The sequence below is a fragment of the Nanorana parkeri genome, unplaced genomic scaffold, assembly GCF_000935625.1.
Source record: "Nanorana parkeri isolate BGI_ZX_2015 unplaced genomic scaffold, ASM93562v1 scaffold1437, whole genome shotgun sequence".
Classification (NCBI taxonomy): Eukaryota; Metazoa; Chordata; class Amphibia; order Anura; family Dicroglossidae; genus Nanorana; species Nanorana parkeri.
In genome coordinates this window covers 107,476-130,151 of record NW_017307705.1, presented here as the reverse complement: position 1 = coordinate 130,151, position 22,676 = coordinate 107,476, and the positions used below count along the sequence as shown (strand labels likewise).

General features: G+C 43.7%; 1 protein-coding gene across 1 annotated transcript in view; it reads right to left on the bottom strand.

Moving 5' to 3' along the window:
- The window catches only part of KCNQ3 (potassium voltage-gated channel subfamily Q member 3), a 154,020-nt gene that overhangs the window by 34,970 nt on the left and 96,374 nt on the right, over nt 1-22,676 (bottom strand). Inside the window, exons 2-8 of the mRNA XM_018569977.1 lie at nt 19,667-19,757; nt 15,115-15,241; nt 13,738-13,913; nt 9,843-9,995; nt 7,722-7,832; nt 5,112-5,207; nt 2,997-3,091 (exon numbers count right to left, since the gene is read on the bottom strand). Coding sequence (XP_018425479.1) covers nt 2,997-3,091; nt 5,112-5,207; nt 7,722-7,832; nt 9,843-9,995; nt 13,738-13,913; nt 15,115-15,241; nt 19,667-19,757 — 849 coding nt within the window. The remainder of the gene's footprint in view (nt 1-2,996; nt 3,092-5,111; nt 5,208-7,721; nt 7,833-9,842; nt 9,996-13,737; nt 13,914-15,114; nt 15,242-19,666; nt 19,758-22,676) is intronic.

Below are 22,676 nucleotides of genomic sequence, written 5' to 3'. Positions count from 1 at the left end.
GGGGGGGCTCCCCCGGGTACAGCAGTTCTGCTCCTGCATTCCTGAGAACTGCAGTTCATTCCTCCTCTTCCCTTCCATGGTACATGTTATCTGACTACAGAGCATTCCTCCTCTTCCCGTCCATGGTACATGTTATCTGACTGCAGAGCATTCCTCCTCTTCCCATCCATGGTACATGTTATCTGACTGCAGAACGCTCCTCTTCCCTTCCATGGTACATGTTATCTGACTACAGAGCATTCCTCCTCTTCCCGTCCATGGTACATGTTCTCTGACTACATAGCATTCCTCCTCATCCCATACATTGTACATGTTCTCTGACTGCAGAGCACTCCTCCTCTTCCCGTCCATGGCACATGTTATCTGACTGCAGAGCACTCCTCCTCTTCCCATCCATGATGTATGTTATCTGACTGCAGAGCACTCCCCTTCATCCCGTCCATGGCACATGTTATCTGACTGCAGATCATTCCTCCCCATTCCATCCATGGTACATAACTTCATCAGAGGAACATGCCATGCCAATGGAAGGATCCTAGTGCACAGATGTGTCCACGGTCCGTGACTTTATTACAGGAATACAATATGAATTTTAAATGTCGGATATCATTTTTCTTTATGGATGAAGATACGGGACTGACACCAGGACCATCTAGGTAGTAAGGCTCTTTTTGCCAGTCTGAGTGCAAAATTCTTATCACACACAAACACAATCTTTGTTCAACAATTCTTACATGATGCAGGATTCCCAGAGCACAGTTAACTGGAAAAAATCATCATCATCAGATGTCTGTCTCTGTCCGATTTAAACCTTGGTGGGAGAGGTCGCTAAATTTCAAATGTGAAAGAGAGCCTAAAGCTCCTGGAAATGGAAATACAGAATACAAATAGGCAATAGTCCTTCTGTAGTCCTGACCATATAAAAGAATAATAAAATATATACAAAACCTCTGTACTTTTCCTTTAAATTGGCCCTAAGGCCCAAAGAGCCTACCACTACTGCTACTGCAGAACACCTGTCCCATTTTTGTGCTTTTTTTTTAGTATCCTGCATCCCTAAAATCCTCTCCCGTGGTTATTGAGTTCCACAAAAAAAAAGGTAAAAAGTCTACAGTGACTGGTGCTGAACTTAATTTTCTCTCATCCACATGTAGCCACCACCACCTTTTGTGTAATGGCTACTAGACATTTAGTGATTGCCAGAGCTGTAGTCAGTCTGGCTGAATTATAGTTGGCATTTATCTGGTTAATTTCCGGTGTCTGGCATTGCTTGTACCTGCCTGAGTGGAATGTGACTGCTGCAGTGTGGGACATCCAATGGGGGCCACTGTGAGTGTATGTGCCGTCCATCAGCCAATCACTGGGGCTCTCATGGCAAGTGGTGCATGCTGGGACAGGGCAAATATATATTGAAGGGAATTGCCATGTGCTCAGTCTGGTTCCAGCCACGTGTTAGTGCTGGTCCAACCTGACCCCAGGCTAGGTTTGGGGGTGGAAATGCTCAAATGCGGGAAATGCTTTGCTAGGCCTCAAGCTTAGAGGAGGCCTTTGCTACTGACAGAGGAGAACCAGGGAAGCTGATGGCTGGTGGCTGCTGGAGGTGCCTGGAATGGACCTCAGGAGCAAGCCTGGTGTCTCTCCTATTGAAGATCTCACACCCATCCCTCTTCAGCTGTTGCTCAAATACTCAGTGTCAGCCTGTGCTCCTATTAATCCTGAGCTGTGGAATACTGAAAGGGACTGGTGAATCTGGAGTTCTGTTCCGTATTTTTCTCATTGATGTCCTAAACCCTCTCTCCCAGTTCATGTGTTCTAATAAAAGTTCTTCGGCATCATACCTCTGCTCTCTCAGTAACAAGTACAGGGTGGTTAATGCTATTGGGGTAGTCAGAACTTGGATCCCCTAGACATGGCTATAATGGATGACCCACCTTTTCCCTGCGGCTCCTTAGGGGGTGCGCCACACATACACAAACAACCAGACCCTGAGATGAAATGTTAGCCTGCTACACTACTTAGGGGGTCGTTCCACATCGTCCCATGAGAAGGCGTGCTACAGAGGCAAGCAGGCACTTGAATGTGTACATGGAACAGGCTTATGGAAAAATATTACAACCGCATGAATCAGAAGTGTCCATAAGGCTGCTGCAACGACTGACACATGAATGGTGTAGCTGCTGTAGCGGGGAAAGATTCCTTACCATTCAAACAATGTCAAGTGACCAGATATAAATGCCTGGGCAGGGTATTGCTTATACAAAGCCCCACCCCCTCCTTATAAAGGCCCACCCACCACTTTAAATTTTGAAAGGCAGTTAATGAACAGTTGTCCTACACGTAGGCCCAATGCCAGTTCATATATGACACAGTTAGTGTCAGATACATATGGGACCATAGTGGAAATAGTCTCTATCGGCTTGTATGTGTTTCTATGCACTCAAAACTAGCAGCAGTGACGTAACTATAGACATTTGCCATAGCAGCCCAGGTGGCTGCTATGGGGCCAGGGGGTGGAAGGGGTCCCCATTAGGTTGTTGAGGCAAGTTAAACCAAGAAAATGTGATGATAATGCAATCCTGTATCATTAAGGGTTGGTGTGGTTGCAGTGTAGAGACGACTTCAGATGCACAAGAGGAGTCTTTGGGATCTTGGCATTGTTACTCACAGCTCAGAGAGAGGTCATAAAGGGGGGGACCATAACATTTTTGCTATGGCGCCCCATGATCTGTAGCTATGGCCCTGGCTGGCAGTGTTGGACATACGCAGTGTTCTTTTGTTTGTTTGCGTGATCCTCCCCCTGCGTGAAACCAAAGGACGCAATAGCCAGCCAGAGCCTAAATACTGCACTCGCCCCTCCCGGTTACTTTTAAAAAATATGGGAAACCAGTGAAACTAACAATGAGAAAGTAGCAAACTGCTGGTTGAGGGAAGAAGCCACACAAATGCTTTAGGTAGACATTATAGAAAGGGTGAGAGATATGGACTCTTCTACTTACCTAAAATATGGAAACTGGACGATAGATTCGTAGTGCTGCCATGTGGCTATAAGATCGAGCCGGCTCAAGTTTGTAGCGTAAAATCTCCATGCAGACTAAAGTGACGCAAAAGAAACAAAGTGAGACAAACATACTACTTTAAGCTGTAATATATGATATACATAGGTGAGAATTTTGTGGGGTACTTAGAATTCTTGGGGCACTACAAAGTAGGGATGCACCAATACCAATACTAGTATCATTATCGGTGCCGATACCGAGTATTTGGTTGCTCCCAATACTTATCCCAATACCGGAACTTCTGGTATCAGGAAGCCGGGCAGCGAGTCATTACACGCCGCCCGGTTTTCTGATTGGCTGGGAAGCCAGCTCCATGCTCCTTCGTCACCATGGAGCATGCTTCCTGGCTAATCAGGAAGCCGGGGGGCAGGTAATGACTCGCCCCCTGTAATCAGGAAGCCGGGCGGCGGATTATTACACGCCACCCAGCTTCCTTAATGGGACTTCCGGCATCGAAAAAACAGTATTGATCCCTAGTTAAAAGGTATGTAGAGCGTGCTTAAAGGCATAGTCCACCTTTTGCATTACATTTTATAGCGCCAACACTGACACAATAAAAAAAAAAGTGCATTACTACATTTTTGCAAGGTGCAGCCTCTTGCATTATTTACCCCCAGCCCCAGATCTGTATGGAGGTATGGACCTTCTGTTATAGGGCTGGAGGAAGTGCAGAATGGACTACTCTGCTCGGTCCCTCTCCCACTCTGGCAGATGGGACTTGTAGTATTTTCATAGATGGATTCTTGTCCATGGATGATGCTGTACGTGCAGAGCCACATACAGTCATGCTGAATTCAAACAATAGCTACCATCTACACAGTAAAAGAACACCCCAAGATTCAGGTAAGGGGGGGGGGATGCTCCTTGTGGGTGGGGTAACCATGCTTTACATTATATTACACCCTAAAAATGGACATACCGTGAAACATGATCTAATAAGTGGACTAATAATGTTTCATAGATTTGCATGTGAAAGTGATCAGTTAAATGTAAATCTTATCAGTGAGTGTTAATGTTTTACAAACATTTTTTTCTATGCCTAGATTGTAATAATATATGAAGTTAAGTTGGGGGCAGCCATATTGGTTCATTCCATACACAGGCTCAGTCCCCTACTTTGCAGCACCACACAATGGTTGTGCTTTAGGGCTCTAAAGACAGGTCCATAAAAAGACCCGATCCCTGAAGGGACAGTGGCTGCGTGTAATTGTGTGCAGTAGCCTGTTGTTCCCTATGAGAGGATGTAATTACACGCGGTCACACGCACACCTGAACCTGCACATATGTACAGGTCCAAGTGCCCATACTTGGACGCAGACAGTGGACGCCTGTCTGAATGAGCCCTTACTGATCCCTCTTGCAATGTAAATCTACAATTCATTCAACTAATTCAAAACAATACACCTCCTATGTGGCCAATAACTAATATCAGTATTTCAGTTTGTAAAGCTGCCCATACATTGGCCGAAATTCGGACGGTTTTTAATGTACTGGTTGAAATTTGCACAGTGTGTGGGGCTGTCGGCTCCCTTTCAGCCGGCATTCCTCGATCAGCTGATGGAAGGAGCCGGAAAATCTCTGTGCGATCAGAGTCGGCAGCCAATGAGCTGCCCGCTCTCATCATGTATTGACAGGTTCCGGCGCCACCTGTCAGAGTGCAATGTAAACAGCGGCGATTCCTCGATCGACACCCTGTTTGTGTTGATGGAGGAAACAGGTCAGTTTGTTTGATTCAGCTCGCGGGTTCAACAAAAACAATTGATAGATGTATGGACAGCTTAAGTGAGGAGGAGGGGAGTGAGGTGATTGCCGTGGCAGGGAAGAATGCCCAGGGGCCCTTGTAGAGAGCAATGCCTGGGGCTACTTGCAGGCAAAATCCAGGCCTGGATTTCAAGAAAAGCTTCAACTAATATAGTAGAGAAACCAGCTTTCCATCCCGCACTACAACACGAACATCTGAAATCTGATTGGTCAATATGTGGAGCCCAAACATTCTTCCTCACTCTTTTACTCATCAGCATTATAGATCTCCGTCACACCAAAGAGATATCTAACCTGGATGAGCTCGGCTGCTGGTTTCCTTCGCTTCTCAAAATGTTTTTGTCGATGTTGTTCTTGTACCTTAAGAGCCAAACCGGAACCCAAAATACCCTGAAAAAAAAGACACAAAAAGTTATTCTTGACATTGTCCAGAAGGGCCAAAAAAATGAAACGTTTTCTGCCAAAATGCGCACATCTAAAAGCATATTGGTTATTTTCCTTTTCAATAACTGGCCGATATATTTCCCATAGAGCAGCGCTGTATACAAACAGCTCAAGAGGAAAAAAGTCTTCACTTCTATTATAAAATATATAATACATTTCCCTGAGCTATTGAAGCTGAGCTCTGGGATAGGCAAGTATTGTCCACATTAGGGATGCACCGATACCAAGTACCATACTCGGTACAAGTACAAGTACCGATACTTTTCCAGCTCCAGGACTAGACTAGAGAAAAATTCAAAAGTTAGGAGGCCGCTGTCATTTGTAAGGAGCACACGGAGCTCCTGGGATTTGCACATCTTTGTTTTAATGTACGATTTTCTTTTTATAAATATAAATAAAGGGATGCACCAATACCAGTTTTCCAAGTACAAGTACTGATACTCGCCCAAGTCCTCACAGATACAAGTACTGATACATTTTTGTATCAGACTTGTATCTGACTAATGATTGCAGGACAGTGGTGGAGCGCCAGAGCCCGGTCCCAGCTGCAACCGCTGCAACCCTGGTAGTTCTCATGAAAATGCCAAGTATCGGCACTGGTATCTGAACTGGTATTGGTACATCCCTAGTCTACATACAAGAGGCATGCGTATTCTTCCTTGGATCTTGGTGAGCTTTGTGTATTTCTTACAGGCAAACATCTAAATACACAGAAAAATATATATTAGGGGGTTGAGGGCTGAAAGGTGCTGGTGGTGCACATTCCTGGTGGTGGGAATGGGGGGCTGCGCTGCGCCTACCTCTGGATCCAGTCCTGTCCGGAATCCTGCCCAGCTCACTAACGTCGCAGGCTGCCAGGAGCTGGCCAGGCTAGAGCATCCCACTCAGCTCCTGGTAACCAGTGACGTCAGTGAGCTGGGTGAGACCCGGCCAGAGCACCCCAGATTGCCAAGAGCTCTTAGCAACCTTGGGGGCTCCGGCTGGAAAGGGGGCATCTAGTGTGCCCCCCTCCCCCTTACCACGTGACCCAATGAGGCAACTACCTCAGGCTGCCTCATTATAGGGACAGCCTTGCCTCTCATATAGTACAGCCCTTTCTGGCAGGTCAGAATACCTGATCTTTCTCTTTTGCTGAACAGGTCTTGTCCCTTCTCCTGTGACTGGACAGTGAATGGAGAAGCAGCAAATTGATGAGTTCAGTCACTCTAATCTCTCCTCCTATCAGCATCTTCCTTGTTCACACATGCAGCACAGCTGAGTGGCTGCTTGTGCTTATTCTCCCTTTCCAAGTGTGAGCTCTGCTGTACAGGATATTGCAAGGAACTAATACTAGGTCACATTTAGATACTTGCACTGCTTGAACTTGAAAATAAATGTATTCAATGATGCATTCATGATTACAGATTTATTGCATTTGTAGCCTTAGTGACTTGACAAGGTGCACGTAAGACCAAAATGGAGAAAATAAGAACTAGATAAAAAATGCAAAAAATATATTTAGTTAAAGAGGACCTTTCCCCATATGTGTGAAATAACAGCAAAGTCACCTTTAGAAATGTTTAGGCCTGGTTCACACCTGAACGTTTTGTAGCGCGTTCAACGCTCGACGAACGCTCTACAAAACGCTCAAACATCTAAATCCCATTGTATTCAATGGGTCTGGTTCACACCTTGCCATATTTCCGCCCGTCCGAACGCGATACAAAACAGTCTACGCCCAAAGAAGTACATGTACTTCTTTGGGGCGTTTGGTCTCGCGTTTCCATTGGGATACAGCCAAGTAGCCCTCGGAAACGGGCGTTTGTCGCGCGTTTTTTTTACCGCGTAATTGCATATTCAATACGCCTAGGTGTGAACCCAGCCTTAGTGATGACAATCTACAGACACATACTTCTAGAGCATTGCCGGCTTTTTATTCTCTGCATACCTTTTTTTTCTTTTCCTCTCCATTCTTCTCACAGCGGCCATTTTAACTAAGGACAGATGAATCCATCTCCCTTTACTTCCTGGAACTCCGGCACATGTGACTAGGACATGTGACCATGCACATCGTCTTAGGGGAGGAAAATGCCTTTCCCTGAGATCTCGCGAGATTACTGGTGACATTTCCCAGCAATGCTCTGCTGATGTAACCTTCCCAGGATGCAACACTTGGGCACATGACATCACTAATGCCCAAGAGGACCAGGAAGTAGAAAAACAGCAATTGTAAGTAAAAGAAAAATATGTTTGTTTAACTAATGAATGTAAAATGATTTCATATCGGCATGCAGAGCTACATGCTGAGGTGACTTTTAGTTAAAGGGGGTAAAGGTCTGCTTTAAAAAGGAAAAAAAATCCCCATACTCACACAAAAATATGACATCTGAGCTGGAATGACTACCAAAGAGGCGGATTTTGATCCTACAGTTATAATATATCATTTCCAGACATTTATGATACGGCATAGAGAGAACTTACAGCAGGAAGTGCAAAAAACGAAACGCCAATCAAAGAGAAGGTAGCCGCAATCAGCCGCCCTTCCCAAGTCTTTGGAGTCTTGTCCCCGTAGCCAATTGTAGCGAGAGTGATCTACAAACCAATTATAATAATTTATTTATTTATTACAGGTATTTATATAGCGCTGACAATTTATGCAGCACTTACATGGTACACATTCACATCAGTCCCCGCCCTCGAGGAGCTTACAGTCTAAGGTCCCCATCTCACATGCATACAGAGCCAATTTAGACAGGAGCCAATTTACATTCCAGCGTGTATTTTGTATCTGGAGGAAACCGAGGCAAGCACAAGGAGAACAAGCAAACATAATGCAGATAGTGTTCTGGCCGGGATACGAAACAGAGATCCCCAGTGCTGCCAGGTAATTATACTTTCCAGTCTTTACATTATTTCAGATAATACCAAATGTATAAATACTAGACATGTGCGATTCGTTTCGTTACAGAAATTCGGCGATTCGGATGTATCCGAATTACAGATGTAACGAATGCAAACGAATCCGAATTTCCGATTCCAAAATTCGTTAGCGGTAGTCTGTACGAAATTTTGTTTGTTGGACAAACTTTCGTTGCAACAAAATGACATTTGAGAACAAAATTTACATTTTCTCAAATGTCACTTTGCTGCAACGAATGAACGCACGAAACGAAAACGAAACAAACGTTCGTACGGACTACTGCTATCGAATTTCATCCTAATCAAAGAAACAAATTGAGTTTCTGACCCGAATCCCAAAAAACAAAATAACGCAAAATGTGAATCAAAACGAAGCAAAACTAAACAATTTTTTTGCCGGTGCACATGTCTAATAAATACCATATTGTGATCGATAGTAGCAAAGAAGATCAGCACTCGCAGGATGAAATAAATCCAAGCGTTCTTTTTATTGTAGAACCATAGTGTCACATGTGTAATATAGCCAACGTTTCGGAACCACGCAGGGTCCCTTCATCAGGGAAAACATACTGACACTATGGTTCTACAATAAAAAGAACATTTGGATGTATTTCATCCTGCGAGTGCTGGCGATCTTCATTGCTACTATCTCTGGATATGCACGGCGCCATCCGTGGACATCACTACAAGCACCACTGATATCCCAATCAGGAAACCGGGCAGCGTGTAATGATGCCCGGCTTCCTGATACAGGAAGTACTCGTGCTTGGTATCGGAGCATTTGGGCGAGTACGAGTACTCACCCAAATACTCGGTATTGTCACCGATACCGATACTAGTATCGGTATCGGTGCATCCCTAATATATATATCTTTAAAGTATGTATGGGCTAAACACTTTTTCTTTTAAATGGAGAGGGATTAGAAGCTCTGTCAGGTTTTATACCACCTGCCCCTCCGCTGGGAAGATTTACCCTTTCTTGTCCTGGTGACCACTGACACAGAGAGCGCTCAGATATCTAAACAAACAGTTACAGTCGTCCCTAGAACAAGAGGTGAGGGGGAATCTTCCAATGGGAAAACCTCTTCTGTCTATGAGGAGTTGCCCTCTCTTTGTAGAGATTTCTTCTCACTTCCTTTTGTGTCTGTAGGACAGGATGTGAAGAGAAATCTCCTAAATGGGACACGGCATAAGGTATACATTCAATATACAATTGCTTCTCTAAGACCATTGCTGATGTCTTCCCTTCTTGGCATTGTGTTAACACAGACCTGAATGCTCCAGACCATCAAGCTGCTAAAACTTGCTGATGATCAATTAATCAAGGGCATTTGATTAGCAGCACTTGGCTGCTAACTAGCCTCTTCCGATGGGAGCAGTAAGGGTGTACTTAGTTTTTCACACATGGCTTTTCTGTTTTGGCTTTATGTTTGTATAATAAATAATGATATGGTGTATTATGCCATGTGCTGTTGTCCATCTGAGTTTGTATTTACCTATTTGTAAGACCTGTTATGGAACAGATGATTTTTATTATGTCCTGATGCATAAAACCATAGAATTCAAAGAGGGTGTACTCTCTTTTACACACAACTTTACCACACAGGTCTGTCAGTGTAGAGAAAACATAAAAATAATTCTGCATGCTTGGTAGTTTCCCTTTAACTCATCTGCACAACTCACCAATCCCCACCAAAGGGCATCGGCGTACGTTTCAAAATCCTCCTTGGCTTCCCCTTTCTCGTTCAGTTCATGGTCGTCTTTCTCCACCAAGTAAACAAGAAAGGAGGACAAGATGAGCGTCAGGAATCCGATGTACCAGGCCGTGATGAGTTCCTGCAAGGGAACATTTTGTAGGATGAGAATTGCACTGTGGGATATAATTATTATATAATTTGTTATAAACATTTACATTTCCCCATACTTTCCTCTTTTTTCCTTCTCTGGACTGAAGATCCTTTAAACTAGCTGAATAGGTTGCCTTCTGACACTGAGAAGATACCCATTTCCTATCTATGTGACCGATTACCACAGCATAGGTCCTATACATACCCCCAACCGTCCTGAATCCTGCAAAACTGTCCCAGGATTTGAACATAACCAGGGGGTTCCAAGGATCCAGGAGATATCCTGGTGCTGGGTGCTAAAAGGCTCATTCCAGCACCTCTGTGTGACAGTCTGTGTGTGTAATGCACCACCATACAATGCTTCCCCTTCGCCAAGCTGATTAGCTGTCTGCTAGCTCCTACTAACATGCCACTGACCAAGACTGTTGGTTGGTGGAGCCCTACCGTTCTATGGCGGGAGGCAGGACAGCATCTCCTTAGTCTACTGAGGAGCCCGAGCAGCGCTGGGGATTGAAAGAAAAGAAAGCCGGTGAGGGCTTAAACATTCTACACACAGGCTACATGTTACAAGCTCCTGATTGCTGCACACTGTGCAAATTTCTCTATTTTACATAGTTCTGACCCCTGCACTTTATACACAACGTTGTACGTTACACGGCCCTGAACCCTGCACTGTACAAGATGCGTTGTACATTACACAATTGTGACCTGTGCACTTTATACACGGTGTTGTACGCTATGCAGTCCTGAACCCGGCACCCATATATGCTAAGTTGTACGTTACACAGCCATGATACCCTCAGTTATTAAGCTATGTTGTACTTTGCGCAGTTATGGCCCCTGCACCGTATACAGTATGTTACACCGTCATGTACTCTATATTGAATACTCTGTTATTTGTTAAACAAAGTCCGGAACCCTGCACCCTATAGGCTATGTTGTACGTTACACAGTCCTGAACCCTGCACTGTTTAAGCTGCATTACACAGTACTGACGCGTGCACTGTATACACTATGTTGTTTGTTATACAGTCCTGACCCCTGCGCTATATCCACTGTGTTGTTTGTTATACAGTGCTGACCCCTGTGCACTATAATGGAGATAAGAATGTGAGTAGCTCAGTGTGCAAGATACCACAGTGGTTGGTTCAACAAAGACTTGAAAAACTCAATGCAAATAAATGGTTAGGACTAGATATCTTGCACCCCAGAGTACTTAAAGAGCTAAGCCATGTTATAACAAGACTGTTATTCCTCATTTTCAAGGACTATACTAATACTGAATGGAAGGGTACCAAGTGATTGGCATAAAGCTATATATAGTACCAATATTGAAAAAAGGTTCAAGATGTCAACCTGGGAATTACAGACCAGTCAGTTTAACATCAATAGTATGCAAACTGTTTGAGAGAATGATAAAGGATTATTTAGTGGATTTTGTTTGTGACAAAGGTATAATAAGTGAATCAGCACAGATTTATGAAGGACCATTCTTGTCAGACCAACCTACTAACATTCTATGAGGGGGTGAGTAGAGATTTGGATAGAGGAAGGCCAGTGGATGTGGTGTACCTGGATTTTGCAAAAGCATTTGACACGGGGCCACATAAACGCTTAGTACACAAGCTGAGATCTATGGGCATAGATGACATGGTGTATATATGGATAGAGAACTGGCTACACCAACGTGTCCAGAGAGTATTGATAAATGGCTCTTTTTCAGATTGGTCTAAGGTCGAGAGTGGCGTTCCCCAGGGATCTGTGCTAGGCCCAATACTCTACTGCAGTGGTATCAGCTGAGAGTATTGATTCATTCACAAATCAATTGGATACCGTCCTAAGAGAACATAACATACAGGGGTACAGATACTCCTAAAAACTAAGAGCACACAGGGACTCGTGTACACACATGAACGCACAAACACACACAGACACACAAAGGTTGAACTTGATGAACCTGTGTCTTTATTCAGCCTCAAATACTATGTAACTATATGCTATGTTGTTTGTTAAACAGTCCTGACCCCGGCACTCTATATGCTTTGTTGTTTGTTATACAGTCCTGACCCCTGCACTCTATATGCTTTGTTGTTTGTTATACAGTCCTGACCCCTGCACTCTATATGCTTTGTTGTTTGTTATACAGTCCTGACCCCTGCGCTCTGTATGCTATGTTGTTTGTTATACAGTCCTGACCCCTGCGCTCTACATGCTATGTTGTGTGTTTTACAATCCTAAACCTGCGCTCTATATGCTATGTTGTTTGTATACAGTCCTGACCCCTGCGCTCTATATGCTATGTTGTACATTACACAGTCCTGACCCCTGCACTGTATACTCTATGTTGTACGTTACATATGCATGACTGAAGTGCTAATTGTTCCAATTTTTTTCCAAAGACGTATCCTATATTCACAGTCACAACATTGTCTAGGTTTTTGATGAACTTCCTCATAAAAAGAAGCCGTTAAGAACTTTGGTCTTTTGTGAATCAATGCCATCACTTGTAGTATTGTTTTTTAGCAAAAAATCATCTGTGCGTTTATCAAACTCTGCAAACTAGTCACCAACATTTTCAGTGACGTTCTTCTTTAAGGCAGGCTCCTGGTATTTTAAGCTGACCACACACTTATGGATTTCTTTCATTCAGCCTGCAGGATGACCAACAATGCAGTTTTCCATTGTTGTACCGCAGCATGCTGCAGACATGACAGGGGAGTTTCCTGCTCCGCGGTCACTGAATTAGGGTTGCCACCTGCCTAGGATTCACCCGGACAGTCCAGGTTTTGAATGCAGTGTCTGGGTTTCATGGCAGCTGAAACCCAGACACTTGACGTCAGGCAGACAAAATTAAGAAAGGGGCTACTGGCCACCCACTAAAAATAGTCTCGACTGTGGATATTTACATATGAATGGGCGGCACTGTTTACATATGAATAAGCCACGACTCATTCTCACCAAAAAATGTCCATGCGTCGCTAGAGTGTTCGGGTTTCGATGGAAGAAAAGGTGGCAACCCTTCGATGAAAATGCATGCACCAACAATCCTGCCCATATTAGCTCTGATAGGGCCCACTACATCTACAGGAAGACACACAGGGTGCCCCTGACAGCCCCTCCCATTGGCTGCACCTAAGGGTCCTTCTAAAGAAGACGCCATTATAATGTCACAAGGATAATAAAGAATATCTCCTAATCATCCCTAATTAACGTCTTTCCCTTTGCTAATCTTTCACTGACAATTTCAATTTCTATATTTTTTTATAATTCATATTTCATTTTTCCTTCATTTTCATTTGTTCACTTAAAAAATAAAAACTCTCTACCAGCTGGCTTCCATTGATAAATATAAAAATATCAAATTCAACATTTTATATAGAATTATGAAACCATAAAGTGTATGCAACTGTATACATAAAGGAAGATTATTTGCAGAAAATATAAAACCTGCTAGAACCACCCACAAAGGAAAAGTTATCCAATCAAGTAACAGAATACATGGGAAACGCCCTTGCCAAAATCCTACATTGCCAACTGGACCGTTTATTTAGAAATGTCAGTGTGCATCATGGATCATCAGACCTCCATGTACTCTACAGGGATTCAGATGTCGCCAAGCTTGACCAACTATGTATGAGCCATCTTTCACCAGTTTCAGTATGCACATCCCAACTACGGCCAATTCCACCCGTGAATACACCATACCAGCTTGTTGACCTTGCAGCACTTACCTTGCTATGTGAACAGATGGCTGACCCCAGGAGTTTCCAGGTCCCTCCTCTCCGGTCCATTCGCAGCATCCGCAGGATCTGAAGGAAACGCAAGCTCCGAAGCGACGTGGCCAAGACATTTCCCTGATTGTTCCCCACGGCCACCACAGGAATGGAGGCCACCAGGACAAAAATATCTGCAAAAGAACAGAAGTGGCTTATTCACTTTAGTAAAAATGACCGCTTACTTGCGCTCCACAAGGTAAAATGAACACCGAGGGGTCCTTCAGTTAAAGAAGTGCTTTCATGATAATATTAGAAGAGCATGCCTCCCAAGCTTCTGAGATGTGAAAGAGGGACACCTTTCAGCACTCTGTAGACAAAAGAGACAGTTCTGAAGCCAAAAGGCTAAGGGCTGGAAGTCATGAAGGGCTTTTTAGGCAATTATAGGACCTTCACAGACATATGTTATTATGTTTTGTATTTTTAAGGTCTTTAATAAAATATGATATTTTTACACAATTGTAAGTGTCTTTGAGGGTTCTATAATTGGTAAGCGCATGCACGATGACGTCACTGCTGGGTGTCACCCGGCACCGGGTGTCACCCTACCTCGGGACGCGTTTGCTGATGATGGCTCGATATGGGCAGAATGGCTACCCGAGGGCTTTTCTACAGCAGCAGTGGGTGAATGCCCTCCTAAACCTCCTGTATTGAAACTGTATTATAACTGTAGTGTCTCCCACCATTTTGTATAGCACTGTGCAAACTGTTAGCGCTATATAAATCATGTATGACAATAATAATAATAACAATAATAACAACAATAACACAACTATTTATATACCATGGTAAAAAAGTGGAAAATAAATAAAGGTTAGCAAGCCAAGGCCACATTCACTCCTACAGGTAAGCCATACTCCAAGGGACTGCTGGAGGTCATCATGAGAATGGCTTACTGCTGATGGCCATTGGAAGGAATCTGGCCATGGTGCACATGCTCAGTATGAAGATGATCCAGGTTGGGATCATGCTGGAATAAAGATCGCTTCATAAGGGAGAAGGTATGTATTATCCCTTAGGGATGTCCCGATACCGATACTAGTATCTGAGACAGAGAATTTTCACAAGTACTTGTACTTGTACTCCTGAAAATGCCCCAATTCTTAAAGCCAATACCGGCCCTTTAAAATGTTTAAACTACAGCGGCTGCATGAGTTACCTCGCTTTGGAGAACTTCATGCAGCCTGCTGGGAACCTGGCAGTAGCTGTCCTTGGCAGTGCCTGTCCGGTTCTACATCTTCTCGAAAAAACAGGAGGGTTTAGAACCCCTTTAAGCAGCAAAGATGGACAACTGAAATGCCCACCCCTATGAATGAAATAAACAATCAAGCTTACCCAGCATGCATAATGGCTTTCTGGCAAACTTCAGTCTCCCCCTCCAACCCTTATAACGACAGCAGCAGCCAGCTGCCCAAATTCTTAAGACAAATTCTGCTCCAAAAATCACCAGGGCAAACCTTTCCTGTAAGATAAAAACAAGCAATAGGATTACTGTGCAAGCACATTTCACATTTCACAATAAATGCATTCTCAGGTTTAACGGGTCCTTCCAGCCTAGACAAATAATTCAGCATTTGGCAGATCCCGGGGAACTAAAACTAATGTTTGGGCTCCAGTGGAGAAATCTCTGAACTTGGGTTTCAGGGCTGCACATTAGCTGCAGCAATTATGATGAGTTCTCACTCTGTTTGTTCATTTTTCATTTGAAATTACTGAAAATATTGGAATGGGAACACTTAAACGTTGGCAGGAACACCGGGAGAAGCAGAGCAAGAACTACGGTAGGGATACCTCAACAATGGCATCACCAATTTTAGGTGGACTTCTCCTTTACTGATTATTAACACAGAGCAAAGAGCATCTCCTATGTGGGCCACAAGTGGCAATTTTCAATCAAGTCATACATAACCAGAAGCAACCTGAGTTGCATGTGAGTTCCATTGACCACCAAATTTGGGTCAACTGAGAAGTCGAAACTGGGCCTGCATTGTTCAAATGAATTCAATTCACCAGAAATGTTGTTGTAATTAAACCTTTCATACATTTTATTGCATGAGAGGTTAAAGGAGAGCTATGAGGCGAGTGAAAATTACTCTGCCTCATAGTTCTAGCCGACCTGTGACAATGAAACTGTCACAGGTCGGCTCAATAGATCAAAAAGTGAGCGAACACATACCGGCGTTTGCTAACTTCTCTATCTATCCCTGCAGATAGCCGTGACTGTCCCTTACGGCACCCTGCAGGGATTCCCCCCCTCCCCTGTCCGATCCTCCAGCGCTGACTAGCTGAACGGATGGGGGAGGGGGCGGGTACAATTGGCTCTGCCTCTAGATAGGCAGAGCCAGCTGCCAATCCCGCTGCTGGGTGGATCTCGACAATAATGTCGGGATCGGTCCCGGCTGCGACGTCTCAGTATAGCTGTAGCTCGCGGTATACTGAGCTTAGGGTGACGAAAGGATGCTAGTTTGTGTTCTCCCGTTACCCTTAGGAGAACTATGGGGAAAGCCCTAACCCCATAGTTCTCCTTTAAGGAAAACTGCGATCATATTGCAATGGAATAGGAAAGGGGGAAAGAAAACAGCATTCTCATAGAAAGCAATTGGATTTTTCTTCTGCAGCGTAATTTCAAAACCAGCTCCTAATGTTCGATGAAGGCCACCACTTCATATATTTAATTGCTTATCGACAACAGAAAGAATTGAAAATCCAATCAATTTATCCAATTGCCATATACACTGCCTGGCCCAAAAAAAGGCACACACTAATATTTCATTGGACCGCCTTAGCTTTGATTACGGCACGCATTCGCCGTGGCATAATTTCGATAAGCTTATGCTAAGTTACAACATTTATTTCCATCCAAAGTTGCATTACTACTTCACCAAGATCTTGTAGTGATGATGGGAGAGTCAGACCTCTGTGGTGGCCAATCCAATCCTGAACCACTCTTTCACAATTTGAGCCCATTAATCTTGGCATTGTCATCTTGGAATATGTCCAATGTGCCATCAGGGAAGAAAAAATCCATTGATGGAAAAACCTGGCCATTCAGTATATTCAGGTAGGCATCCGACCTCATTTTTTGGGCCCATGACATTGCTGAGCCTAGACCTGACCAATTGAAGCAACCCCTGATAATAACACTGCCCGAAATCCAGGTGGTGACTTTTTTTCTGGCTAGCTTTAAAAAATATCTACCATACAAAAAATTGCTTTCTTTCTTAACATTCTGATCGGTGCCTTAGGTAGTTTGCAGCCTCTGGTGCCTGTGAGCATCAACACATGGGAGAACGTAGAGCTGCAACACAGAGGTCCCACTTATATTCATAGGTGAGGACAACGCCTTGGAGACCTTTTCAATTCATACTTGCAGTGTTTTTCCTTACAAATACATGTAGACACAGCAGCACAAAAAATATATTAAAAATAAGTTTGAAAAACATTCTGAATATTAGAAAAGATCACTATGATTACATATTAATGAAAAAAAAATCAACTTGAACAGATAAAAAAAGGAGTAATTATTACTGAAATGCATGGACAGATGGCTGTATATAGTTTCACCACTAGATGGCAGTGTAACACTATTTTATGAATGATGCCCTCCCTGAGAAAAACCATGCAAGCCGTACTGGGTCATTTTTAGGCAATATCGAAGACTTTCAACCACTTTTTAATTTAAAAAGCAACTTAACGGTTCCATCCAGTCACCAACAGTTTCTATCAAAGCCATAAAACAATCGACACTGCTGCAGATACCTTGCTTGCTCTGTTTGACATTTTTTGCAATAGCAACCAATCACAACCTACCTCTACACCTGCCATGTAGATACAAATATGTTTTTTCTATGTGTATATGCGTATATATGTATGTGGCGCTATCAGCGAACTGCCAAATTTCACCACAATGGTTTTGTAGAGCTGACCATTCACAGATCAGCTGGCCTTGAAGTTAGCGCCACTCCATTTATAAATGCCAGAATAAAATTTTATTTGCAATTGCCAAAAGAAAGCTGGCCTTGAAGTGAGCAGGCAAAGGGGACCATTTCGAGTTCCCTTCTGCATCCCCCATGACACAAGTCTGAAGGAACCTATGAGCATCTTCTGTTATTCCAATGTTGGGGCAGATTAATCATCCATATCAGGTATCATCCAGAGTCTGAGGGAACCATCATCTGTAATTTCGATAATAAGGATGATGCATCGTTATCATTTTTCAAGTGGTGAGAAGGGCTGGATTACTCAATATATGAGTTTTTATGTTGAAGTAGACTGGAAACTTTATTTTTTTAGGACTTTTGTGGATGGTCCTTAGGGAAACATTAATACAGCATAAGGCAAAGAACCACCACTCCACTTATAAAGTCCAGAATAAGAGATTTGCCTGATGAAGGGACTCTGCATCGCTCTTATTTTTATGATATGATGAACAAGTAACGTCAATAGAGGCCTTTTGGAAGGATTGACAGTGTGCTGGTAACTCATTCTCTAGTGGTACCAGAAGTACGGGTAATTAACAATAGTCACATTGAAGGCCGTAGAGTGAGCTACAAAGCCTCCAACATGATTGCAAATAACATTTTATTCTTAACTTTGATAAGTGGACTGGAACTTTTATGTTTTAATCTCCATACATCACCATAATGCCAGTTACCCAATAAGGATAATAAAACTGGCCCATGATTGGAATAACAGAAGATGACTATTGGTTCCCTCAGACTCTCTATAGTGTGGGATGGGGGGTGCAGAAGTGGACTGGAAATGGGACCCTTTGCCTGCTTTATTAGGACAGTTTTATCATCTACATCTGGTAAATGACCTAATGGTGATGTGTCACCACCATCATTGAAATAATTGTCCTCTCAGTTCTGGAGTGTGGGTCAGCGACCTTGAGTCCAAGATGGACTGCTGGCTCTTCCAATGAGGAAGTGACCTGGTAATGGACCCACATTGGGTTGTGAGGGAATCGTTGTTGCAGGCAAACATCACAGATATGTGGCTGCTTGTGAATCTACCCAACCCGCGTCTCATATCGGTTTAGGCAGATTGATACACTCAATGCTATTGACTATTCTTTGTACCTAGGGGTCTCATGCTGGTGGTGTGTAATGCCCATAAGTTCAGAGGCACTGCTATACATTTGACCTACCAAGCATATTACTTGAGCTCTGGTCTACCAAACTAAGGTAATTGTTTTCATGGACAATTGTCTGAAACCTTACAGCTCAACATTTTTATAGACACAGTCACAAGAGAAGCCACTTTTAGCCTTCTTAAGACAATTCTCCTTGCCAGGCTGTTCCTTACCTAAGTTCTTTTACTTGGCTATGAAGAGGCATGCCGTAAACAAGTGTCAAAATGGCACCAAAATTCCATATTGTTATATTTTTTTCCGGGTCAGTCACTCACAAAGCATTGAAGCTCCAAAACCGGTGCTCAAATAGAGTGTTTAGCAATGCAAGCTTCCATGAATTATGAAGGATGTATAGGTGAAAAAAAGGGGTAAAATTTGCACCCCTTCAGGCTTTTCACAAATTACAAATCTTGTTTATATTTACCAACAACCATGTAGCATGAGGGCATATCTGGTTATAAAGTAAATTAAATGGATTGCATTTGTAGGCGCTTACAGTACACAGTTCTTGGTAAATCTAGAGGAGATTGTACAGGAATTGTAAAATCAGGCTCTGTTGTAAGTTGCCAGGATAAGATATCTCTGCCTGGCCTCCCTAGGAGACGTCAAGCATTCATACACTGACTTCAGTTCCAAAACTCGCAGTATGGTATGCCTCCTACCCATGTTCTGTACCCTTCTATTGTTCACCTGAGGGAGCAATGTAATGGCTAGCCTAAGAAAGTCAGGGAGATGTGCAAGCCTCATACTTACTATAAGCAACAGCCAGTCACCAGAAATATCTTCATACTCCTTAAACGTTGTTAGAATCGCCAGGATCAGACACCCCAACACTATTAGGAACCTGGAACACAAGAATAAATTTAAAGCATTATGGAAGTGTTCTTGTTATAGAAGTTATTAAACTTTTCAAAACTATTATTTACCAGTGTGTGTTGATATTTACCTATGCTTTGGTTTCTAAATGCACCCTTGGGAAATTAAGGCCATGTTCAAAGTGTTGGGTCGATACCGGCCCCAGAAGCATGTCTGCTAGCCTGTCTCCCTTTCTAATGTGTAAATGCAGACTAACAAAACTGGACGAGTGCCAACAATTTTGTCACTGGTCATACTTTTATCAATTGATAAGAAAAAGATGCATGATTTTTTTGTTGAAAAGTAGAATGAGCCTTTGTCGTCTCTAAACGTCCCTTCTACCAGAGATGATATGACCACTTGCTAGGTACTCCACATACCCACACCTTACTCGCCCAAATGCTCCAATGTCTAGCCCGATACCCAAACATTACATGCTGCCCGGCTTCCTGATTTGCCAGGAAGTCGGCTCCATGCTCCCTCGTCACCTGTAATCAGGAAGCTGGGTGGCAAGTCTTTACACGCCACCCGGCTTCCCGGCTAATTAGGAAGCCAGGTGGCGAGTCATTACATGCCGCATGGCTTCCTTAATGGGACTTCCGGTATCGGTGCATCCCTAGTATGTCGTTTATTCTCAGCAAAAGAAGAGTTACAGTTGAACTGCATTAAGGAACACACAAGTGTTAATGTGGCCTAAGTGCGGGGCGGTTGGACATTGCGCACGTCTCCAGCGGTTGTGGTCTACAGAATGTGCAGAGTCTCTAGGTCATGCATTTTCACCCACTCTGATTATTATCTTCTTGTTGATGAATCAGCACACTGTGCTATTCTACAGTTTACAGAGGATGCGCTTCCTCCAGTTTGTGATCACAGCTCCCAGATGGAAAAGATAAAACAGAGAAATGATTTCCTATCTGAATAGACCCGGATTACATATTACCTTGGATTGAGTGATTCATCTTAAGATGAGCACTAAAGGAAAGCAAATGAAATGTTGCCTATGAAATTCATTTTCTGACAAATAAGGATTTGAGAACTTGAAGGATAGGGTGGTAACATATTAAGGGCTTGTGATGACGGGTTTTGGGGTTGTGTCGATGGTCACAGCTTGACAGTCTGATATGATTCCGAATTTATTGAAAGGTATATTTTGACTTTTTTGTGACTTGCCTCAAGTGGCTTTTGCATTGCCATAGACTTGCAAAACCTTTAAACACCTGACTGACAGGTGACTGACAGTCACTGGTTTATGCAGTGAGAAGAACCCATGAGATGAGCACTTCTCTTATAACCACCTGAGAATTTTGAATGTAAGAGATATGTCCTAAAACAATCAACAATAAGTTTAGGACATATCTTTTAAATCCAGTTCCTCTCTCCCTGCTGCTGTATTTAATGGAAAATACCAAATGACAGCCAAAAAATGCTTTGTATTACACAGCAGCAGTCACAATGTAGCCACTCCTGTATAATATGACACTTGCAGATAGTCAAGTGTCACTGAGTACATACAATGTACCAATGTATTGTTTCATTGTATTTACTACTTCAATCTTAAGTATAAAGGAGTGACCTAATAACCATATCCATCTAGAAGATTGTAAACTTCCTTTTTGAAGATGCCCATTAGGGATGCACCGATGCCGTTTTGTCGGTATCGAGTACCGATATTTTGCTTTTGGTACCCGCCAATACCGAGTACTGATACCAGCGCTTCTGCTGGCATGGAGCTGGCTTCCGGGGCAATCAGAAAGAAGGTTGGAGGGTATTGACATGCCACCAGTCTTCCTGATTGGCCGGAAAAGCCGGCTCCGTGTTGTTTGGCTGGCTTGATTGTGATTGGCCAGCAAAACCGGCTTCCCAGCCAATCAGCATTGAGCCAGCTTCCTAGCCGATCAGGAAGCCGGGTGGCGAGTAATGACCCGCCTCCCGGCTTCATGATTAGCCGGGAAGCCGGCTTGATGCTGATTGGCTGTAAAGCCGGCTTCCTAGCCAATCAGCATCGAGCTGGCTGTTCGGCCGGCTCGATACTGATTGACCGTGAAGCCAGCTTTCCAGCCAATCAGCATGGAGCCGGCTTCCCAGCCAATCAGGAAGCCGAGAGGCGGGTCATTACTCGCCGCCCCAGTACTCGCCCAAATGCTCGGTATCGGCACCAATACTAGTATCAGTATCGGTGCATCCCTAATGCCCATAGAATGTACTTCCTAAATGTACTGACGCAATTTCACTCTCACGGAGCCTGCCATCTGAACTACAACATCTGAACAATGTAACATTATCTTTGCTTGCTGGAAGCAATGCATGATGGGATATGTAGTCTTGAGAAATGACTGCATTGCATCACATCAAGCAGCAGGGAAAGAGACGCAAAGCACACTGGGAATCCAGGAAGTTGTTGGAAGTGATGGGCAGACAGAAGGCGGCGCTCACTACATAAAAGAGATTTTTTCAAGTGTAGCGCCCTCTAAAATGTCGCTATTCAATTTAGAGATACCTGGACTGTAATCAGTCCAGATACTGATTATACAGAGCTCTGCATTCTATAGGTGTCCCTGAATCTGCTGGATTGATTGCTCCTCCTGTTGCTGAGGAAAAGGGAGCCTTGGCATACAGTGAGGGAGGATCCACCCTCAGGTTATGACTATGCACCTGACCCTAGCCAATCCCTGAGTAGGATGACTCAGAGACATGGTGGAGGGCAGGTAATAAAAGGTCTGGGGACACTGTGGAGAGTTCTCTTCCCCCTAGGGGCCTCGCCCTAGGAGGTCTGTGGAGATGCAGGAAACTGGCCTGGGCCTCAGCACATGGCAGGTGCTGAGGGACCTAGAGGCCTAGGATACACTGATACTTTGCTGGGCCCATACAAGTGGCAGGTGATGGGTGCCTTGTTCTAAGAAGATACTAC